Source organism: Cynara cardunculus (assembly GCF_001531365.2).
Source record: "Cynara cardunculus var. scolymus isolate 2C chromosome LG 4, CcrdV1, whole genome shotgun sequence".
NCBI lineage: Eukaryota > Viridiplantae > Streptophyta > Magnoliopsida > Asterales > Asteraceae > Cynara > Cynara cardunculus.
Window position 1 is genome coordinate 11,506,822 of NC_037531.1, and position 9,460 is coordinate 11,516,281.

The following is a 9,460-nucleotide window of genomic DNA, read 5'->3' on the forward strand; positions in this document are numbered from 1 at the left end:
ACCAAACCATGGCTCGTGTTTGTCGTTGGTAGCTTAACCAAATCAAACCGAGAACCGGCTTTTTTCACATAGTGAAAACAATAACAGATGTCCTTCAGGATTACTGAAAGGTTTGTCTGATTGTTAACTTCAAGATTCCATGGGATTAATCTAGGAACACATAAGTCGACCCAAACACCAATATATGTCCTTCAGGGTCACTACCACGGGAGAGTCAGTCTGACTGTTAACTTCAGGACTCCATGAGATTAGTCAAGGAGCACATAAGCCTGCACAAACACTCACAGTTACAAAACATACCAAATGCCCTTCAGAACCATTGAAGGGTTTGTCTAACTATTAAGTTCGAGACTGTAGTCGAGGTGTGTGCAAGCTGAATCAAACACCTAATGTTACTAAACATAGCAAATGTCCTTGAGCATAATTGAAGGGTTTGTGTAACTATAAACATCAAGACCCTGGTCGAGGAACGCATAAGCTGCCTCAAACACCCGCAATTACCGAATATAACATATATCACATGAGTTTTATCGTTTCGATACATGAAAAAAAATCATTACAATGTTTATGAATGTAATCGTAACTTTCTAAATGCGAACCTTTTCTAAAACAAAACCACACTCTTCTCGGATATATGCCGCAAGCGAATAAACATTTTCACAGCCCAAACCAGTCATATTCGTGACTCTATTCGTGTTATCCGTTCCATGATGATAAATCGTAGTATCTACCGTTTTTACAACTTGAGTTTTGAGAAATCGAGCTTCTGGACAGGGTACGAGTAGGCCTCGTAGTTAATGGTTTGACCCAAGCAACTCATTTTCGTAAGAGTTGTAATCAAATCGACCTGCAAAAGAAAACGATCAACAATTCTATCAACATCTCGGGATATAACTTTTCAAACCATCGTATTTGGCTGTTCGATGTGGACAATTATCGTTTTTGTCAAAATTCAACAAAAAAACACCAACAATTTGCAAGGATGAACGACTTTAGACAAAAAAGTCTCCTGCAAATCTGATCGTTCTTATAAAAATACCACATGTTCCATCCCAAAATAATTGTACACTTTTCTATTTTAGTCGCCCAAAATAAGTGTCTGCTTTTGAAAGTAAGTGTCAATTTTCCAATTATACCCTTAATTATAAGATAGAGAAATCCATCGCTTCCTCTATTGTTAAGGGCAAAATAGTCATTTAGTTTATCAAAAAGGGGGTTTGTAGATGTGATGCTAACCTCATAGTCAGTCTCAGAAACCGTTTCTCTGCTTCGTTGGTATTTCTCGACCCATTTAGTGACGTCTGGATCCATGGCTAACATGGCTTCCGTTGCCAATTGATCAGGACCCAAGAATGCTGACATTACTGCTAGCTGCATAATCGAATGAAGACGGGTTTACTGGCTCAGAAAAAAGAAAAACAATCTCAGCAAATGAGTAAAACACGACCTGGGTGCACCAGCGCTCCTTAAATGACGAAATGGCTACGACTCACAAAGCTTTTTTGACGAGTTGGCTTGTCTACTCTACAGTGTCATGCTCATATGAATATAAACTATATTCATATATGAAATCAATATAGCGTATTCATAATGAATATAGTGTGTATTCATAATGAATATAATGTATATTCATATATGAATGTGAAAGTTCTCTTTCTGGGAAACAAGATGAGAAGCTACCTGGCGAGGACCAAAGCCGATGGCTATAAACTTTTCTTTCATTTCTTGAACACTTGCTTTTGCCCAATCGAGTACTCTTCCCTCCGGATCAGGTTCTTGAGCATCCGATCGTCCAAATTGCCTATCAAACAAACCCCACTATACAAAAAAGCAGAGAATAAAGAGTATGAAAATGATAGAAACGAATGGATTCACGCCATTCCCGAAGATAAAATTAACAAATCGAGATCAAAGTAACGAATCGCTACATCAAGAAAGCAAAAAATGGGAAGTACGACAAAGATAGAGAGAAACTAACCTGTCCACTTGAGCCATAAGCAGAGTATAACAAGTTCCCTTTTTCTTCGTTACCACCACATTTTCGAATAGCCGAAGCCAAAAATGTAGCTTTAAGAGCACTTTGAGCTACATCAAGTTACTAAAGCTACTTAGAGAATGTAAAAAAATGGTCATCCTTTGACTTTCAAGAGTCAAATGAGTTGTTATTGAACTTCATAATCATTTACAAACCCAATAAATCATACAAATTTACGAACCAATTTTTCATGTGAAACAACACGTGTGAAAATGCAGTTTTACAACAGTCTTGTTTCATATGTGAAACGTTTAGGACTGTTTTGTGTACGGAAAAAAATAGTCTTGAAGTTTCACATATGGAACAATGACGCATTTTCAAACGTACACATAAAACGAACATCAAAACGGAAACTTTCTCGGAATTAAAACTTAAAAGTCTGCCGTTAACCTGCTAATTGGATGAGATCGGAATATGAAATTGGTCCACCTTTCGAGTAAGAATCGATCTCCTTTTTTGCATCCTCCACCAGTGATAAAGCAGCAGAAAGTCCTTTGTTTTCCGGTCTGCTGATCTCCGAGCTTCATGCAAAAAAGAAATACAAGTGCAAATTCGAGTTTTTGAGCTAAAACCCCTGAAAATGTGTATACTCAAAAGTAATACGAAATTTGATGCTCGTTTTTTGCTATTATGAACTCAAATCTTTCAAATAGATCATAGTACAACTTATACTATGCAAATGAAATGGGGCAATTTTCGTTAAACATGTGAAAGACCGGTCATTACCTAAACCGTATGGATCCATTTGGGCCTCCAGATTTTGTGGCCTACATGCTTAACAATAAACAAATCAGTTTTTTACCGATCAACAGCATTCAAGAAACTGCAAAATGCATAGAAATGTAACAAAGTTTGGTTAAGTTCTTATTTACTGTAACAAATAATTCTTTTTCTCCCAATTGATGTAACAAAGTTTCAAGATTTTTTACTATTTCGTACACATTTTGACCAGTAACCTGCTAATCTTGTAACATTTTTGATGAGGTGGATACCAGTTTAGGAAAGGGTTACTACGCAGACGACAAACTTAGCATTCACGTCATCAAATGTTAAATGATCAGCAGGTTACCGATAAAAATGGGTACAAAACAATAAGTTATGAAACAAATTGTTGCATTAAAAAGGAAATTTTGAAACTCAGTTGAGAAAAAGAATTCTTTGTTACACTAAATAGGAACTAAAGCAAACTTCATTGCATTTTGATGCATTTTACCCTTCAAGAAACTACATATTAAATAGGTTGTCGGTTGACCTTATCATATGTCATCACATCATTAAGTGCTAACGTTAATATGGATGGAATAAGCTCCTGATTTGCCTGAAATATAAACAAAAAGTAAGATTTATCTAAAACCACAAGCGACCTCGGTCCACCAAGGCTACTCGTCTCTGTTTTCATGTCTAGAACCCATGACCTTGCCGGTTGCTAGTTGCCCGAAGGCTCACCCTGACCCTTGATATATGACGAAAAAGAATTTGTCACAATTTACCTTGATGGCTGTGTAGAGGGTTGTCTTTATACTTGCTGCCAAATGAAAAAGAAAAAAGAAGATAAAGTTTGAGTTTGAAAGAATGTAGAGATAAGCTAATATACGCTCGAGCTACGTATTTGTATGTATAATTTGTGTATTTGCAGCTTAATATTCTTGCACATGCATTCGCACACAAACAAAAGGTGCTGAACCCGCATCGACTAGACTTGGACCATATATGTTCAATATATTGTTGGAACCTCCCTTCTCTCCTCAAGGGCTTTTTTGCAGAGTAATATGATGGGGTTCAACGTATTCACATATGGTATCAGAGCCAAGGTCTAACATCGACACTCTAGGGATATATATGTATTGGTCTAGCCCCCTCTTGACGCTCCATTCTCTCCTCAAGGAATCTTTTGGAGAGTAATCTGATGGGGTTCTATATTCTCACATGGTATCAGAGCCAAGGTCAACCACTCTAAAGACTCGACACTCTGGGGCAATCTGTACTGGTCTAGCCCCCTGTTGACACTCCGTTCTCTCCTCAAGGGCATTTTTGGAGAGTAATCTAATGGGGTTCCACATATTCCCACGTGGTATAAAAGCCCATACATAACACTCTAGGGACTTGACACAACGGGGAATTTTGTACCGGTCTAGCCCCCTCTTGACACTCCATTCTCTCCTCAAGGGATCTTTTGGAGAGTAATCTAATGGGGTTCCACATATTCTCACACAAACCAATGTTTTAAGATGCCTATTGTTCATTGACATGGAAAAGTTAACTACCGGATAGATCATAAGGTCAATCATGAGCGAACGGTTGTTGACTCACGACATCGAGATTATGTAAAGTACATTCCGTGTAATGATAAGGAGATCCTTGAAATTGTAATTTATATAACATAAAGTATTATACACAAATAGTTGGTTTTAAAAACTAAGTTTTTAGTTAAATACCAAAGAATTATTTTGAAAATAGGGGATAGATAGAAGCACATTATCACTAACATTTAGACTTCAAGGAAACAACCTCTCTACCCCACGGGGTGGAGGTAAGGATACATCATACCCTCCCTAGACCCTATTTCGTGTGAGATTTACTGGGTTTGTTTGAGTTTCAACAAGTTGGATCTTTGAACGTTGATATAGAGCAGGAGTTAAAAGGGGCAATTGAGAAGCTTACATTGAAACTCGGAACGTTGTCTACGTTGTATCAGATCAGCAGCATTTGCTACCTCAACAAACGGGCTCGGGGTTTGGGTTGAACTTGCCACCAATTCCTATGGAGAGAGAACAACTGGCAGAAACTCATGATCACATCACTCTAATTCATGAAAGAAACATGCATTACTTCTATGCAACTATAGTCTAAGGAGTCGTTTACCAAATGCTTACCCAGCAAGAATCGCCACTCTCACTAACTTTATGGGTAACATTCCCGACCATCAAAATGGATTAATGGTAAGCATTTATAACCTAGCAAGCGCTTACCGGTAAGAGTCATCACCCTCACTTACTGGGTAAGACTCTTGATCCTTGTCTTCCCTCTTACAGGGTTAAATTCTCAGTCCTTGTTATGTTCACCCGGTAAGGTAATTGAACCGGTAAGCGGTTGCCAAGGAAAAGTGTTTAGTAAATGGCCCCTTAAGTTGTGCTTCATCAATACAAGGGTATTTATAAGCTTTCTATCAAGGGGTCAGCAAAAAAGACCAAAAAACCCAAAATATAATAAACAAAAGCCGAAAATCGTAATCAACCCAAACATGGTTTGATAATCACATTCAGTTTTATGTTCAAAACAGAACAAAAAAAGCTGCATTAATAGCTCAAGCTATGTTTTGGCAAACTAGATGTTTGCGGATAATCTACTTGTTGGTTGAAAAGTTAGTTGTTGGCTAATAAGTCGGCTGAAAAACTAGATGAGAATGTAAAACGGCCTAAAATGGTCATAATTGGATAAAAGCGGGAAAAAATCAATTAAAAAACATAAGGGGCATAATTGGAAAAAAGCGGAAAAATTCCCCGGGAACTTACTGAAACGCCTTGAAGTAGTTTCTCAAAAAGCGAGCTTATCTTACGGCTAACCAAAAGAGACTTTTTTAATAACGTCATAAGATAATGCTAAACATGGCATATTATATTTTCACATTGTACTATATAGCATTGCACAAATGTATACAAGCTCGTTAAAACTAATTTTATAATTACTATAACCAAAGGTGGACTTGGTACAGTAACAATTTTTTTCCCCAATACCGTGTACCAACCAATTATAATTGGTATGCAAAATCCTATATTGTGTACCAACCAACTTTACTTGGTACCAACACTTTTTCGATTGATATGTGCCAGCACTGGTTTTGTACCAAATTTAAGTTACATATATGAAAACTTGTCATATTGATCAAATCTTGAGTGACCTTTTAAGTTTCCATGTAACATATGATATTTTTTAGAAAGAATAAGACTTGCAAACATATGTTCAAACAAAATATTTGAAGTTACAATGTTTAATATCCAATGCATAGAAAATACAAAAACTAATAAATAAGTAAATAAGTCAGTACCATGTACTACCCCAGGTACGCAACTTCTAATACCGTGTACCAAAAAAGTTTGCATACTTGGTAGGGTACTATCAATCAACTGTAATCGATACAGTTGGTACACATGTTGGCTAGTTTGATTTGCTACCTATAAATATCTATCAACTTTTTGTATATACATACATACATATATTTACACTTGAATTGCAGACTTGCAGTAATGGAGCTTGTAAGAATAGCATTTCGATTAAAGCTTCAAAACGTAAAGAGGAACCATTCACATGTGAATAAGATATGAAAAGGGGGGTAAAAGAGAAGAATAATTATTACCATGCTAATGGCAGCCCCAAAGCAGTTAAGAATGTCCCTTCTCCGAACACTCTTCTCATTGCTACCACCATCATCAATTTTACAACTAATCGTTCCCTATTCATCAAATTCACATATGAATCAATCAGATCAACACACAATAATTGCTAATTTGAGTCCTGACAGAATTGAAGAAAAAAACTTACAGAATGAATTGGGCATTTTGATGAATTGTAGGAAGGTAATGGAGCAATTGGAAGCAGAGTTGGGAGTGTTGAGAGGAATGAAACAAACCCCATTGTTGCTTTTTTTTTCTTCCTCTTTTTCTTTGATTTTGATTTCTGAGATTATGTGAAATCCATGTGGGTGTGTGTAGGTTTTATCTTATCCTTATTTGGGAAATTCTAGTCCTATCTATCCTGGATCATATATATATGGTGCTTTTACCCGACCCGTATCCTAATATATACTTGTATTTTTTAGGTTGGGAAAAGTCCAAAAAAACCTAATGGACTTTTACTGTTTGGAACGATTAAGTTCTTGGACAATTTTTTGGAACAAATAAATCCTTGGACATTCTAGAACATGTTAAATAAGTCATTGGACTTTACAAAACCTGTTAAATAAGTCCTTGGACTTTCTAAAATCTGTTAAATACATTTTGTTAGTGGAAAAGGTCCGAAAAAACCAACAGATTTTTATATTTTAAACGTTCAAGTCCATAAATATTTTTTAAAGAAAAAAAGTACTTACAATCTAATGCTTGGCAACATGATTAAGCGTGAACACTTTGACGCTCCTGTTTCTCATCATGTATGCTTCTTCTTCTTCACTCTTATCATTTTCTTTTATCTCACGTTGAATCTCCAACCATAATTGGAATTGGTCCCGTTTTAATTATATGCCCTTTTCAAACCCTCATTTATTTTACCATCAGAATTCAGATACACATTACTAATTACCTTTCATATAGGTCAACCATGCTGGATCCACCCAAAGTGTTGAGGATTCAGAGAAAAGCCTCGCATTTGATTCGGCTGGCGATGATCCTTGGAAGGAGGAAGATACTGCTCTCAAGCCTTGCTGGTCTAAACCAGATTTGGGTCAGTGCTACACACTATCTGAAACTAATCTAAACATTTTCATTGATGTCTATTTCTAACGTCACTTTCTTTGAAATCTTATAGAAGAGGTAGAAGAATCTAAAGGATTTGTCACTTTCTCATTAACCAACGGACCCAAATACCATGTCTCCCAGGTATTTGATAAAAGTCCAAACCTACACCTGCTACCTTTGCTTCTACTTCTGTCTTTAATTACCTTGTTCCTTACCCTGGTTTCGCTCTAATTTCATCTGGAATGGTAAATGGGTGGTGGGATTTCCTTACAAACAAATTGTGTTGGTTTCACAAAATTGAGTTAATGAAGTCTGCACAGAGAGAGGAAGAAAGGGAAAGGAATAGAAACAAAAGAAATCAACACATTTCATTCTGTTTCTTATGTCAAAATCATGTATTGCAACCTTTTGTCGAATCTTTGTGTTTCATCAAATCTTAACCATGGTGATTGTAAACCTCAAGTTACTGATGCAGTAGTAGTGGCAAGATACCTAAGGGCGACACTCGTGATTCCAGACATAAGGGGAAGCCAACCTGGTGATGGTGCGGCGGTGGTGCGGCGGCGGCGATGGGGGCGAGGGAGATGACGGTGTGTGAGGGAGAAGGAGACGGGAGGGAGCGGTGGTCACGAGAGGAAGGAGATGAGTAGTCAAAAGTTTTTAGGATTTTTGAAGTTTTTTTTTTTTAATTTCAGGTTACAGGTTAAGGTTAAGGTTAAGGTTAAGGTTAATGGGGTGTTTGGGATTGCTTATTTAAAACAACTTATGTTTTTTTTGTAAAAGTGCTTATTAACTTATGTGGTATCAAATTGAAGTTTTGTAAAAAGTGTTTGGATTAGCTTATAGCGGTACCAAACCGCAATAAGCTGATAAGTTGTTTTTTAGTGTTTGGAAAATTTTGCTTATATCTGTAAAATGACCAAAAATGACAGAGAGAATATTGATATTTTTATCCGGAGAAGGGAGAAGATTGAGATCGATGTTATCTCGAGGAAAAGAGATAGGTATAAAGGGTAATAGGGTTAAAATGGTAAACTGGTAATAAGCAGTTTTTCATAAGTCATGATGGATTAACTTATCAAAAACTGTTTATTACCGGTTTGGCACCGGTATAAGCAGTTTTCTTTTTTCTTATCCAAACGCCAGGTATTAGCTTATCACCGGTACCAGACTGAAATAAGTCAATAAGCAGATAAAATAAGCAATCCCAAACACCCCCTAAGTTACAATTTTAAGGAATGAAGATCTATTTAACATGTTTTAAAAAGTTTAATGATTTATTTAACAGATTTTAGAATGTTAAATGATTTATTTGTTCCAAAAAATTGTCCAATAACTTAATCGTTCCAAACTGTAAAGTCCATTGGGTTTTTTTGGACTTTTCCCTTTTAAGTAATATGCATTAATAAATAGTATTTTACACATAAAAAATGGTTTTTAAATGTTTTTGTCAAATGATTTATAATATAGAATGTATTTTTTTATATAAATTAATTTAAGTTTAATAATAAAACGATTTATTTTTGGTTTAAAATTATAAATTTTATAAATATAATAATTAAGTATTCTGTTAGAATTTAATGATTATACAAATTATATTTTAGATTTTTTATATTTAAAATGAAATGTTTTATCCTGTATTTGATTGTGTTTATCTATAGTTAGTTACACGAATTCAGATATGTGAAGGGTTTAAGAGTTTTTAAGAGTTTTAGCCAAATGCTTTATAAGATAACTAGAAGCGTACTCGAGCAATGCAGCGAGATACATCGTGATTTTTAATATTTCATTTTATTTTTTATCTCAGTCGATGTTATAATATGACTTTATGTGATTTTGAGAAAACAATGATGTTTTTATTTTTGAATAAAATCTATGTTTGAAGATATCATAAAAATTTGACAAAAATATATCAATATTAGTATCAAATTAACTATATGAAATTTCTCATTTTTTATATAATTTTTTAATTCAA

At 35.4% G+C, this 9,460-nt stretch overlaps 1 protein-coding gene across 1 annotated transcript; it reads right to left on the minus strand.

The window, feature by feature from the left end:
* Window positions 1-482: 482 nt before the first annotated feature.
* On the minus strand, window positions 483-6,758 carry LOC112511125 (thylakoid lumenal 29 kDa protein, chloroplastic). Its single transcript, XM_025116580.1, has 11 exons — window positions 6,575-6,758; window positions 6,390-6,485; window positions 4,697-4,793; window positions 3,526-3,560; window positions 3,288-3,353; window positions 2,762-2,802; window positions 2,426-2,556; window positions 1,979-2,085; window positions 1,681-1,818; window positions 1,237-1,371; window positions 483-847 (listed from the first exon to the last, which is right to left on the minus strand). The coding sequence occupies exons 1-11, from the start codon at window positions 6,665-6,667 to the stop codon at window positions 737-739; spliced, it is 1,050 nt and encodes a 349-aa protein (XP_024972348.1). The 5' UTR covers window positions 6,668-6,758; the 3' UTR covers window positions 483-736.
* Window positions 6,759-9,460: the final 2,702 nt, after the last annotated feature.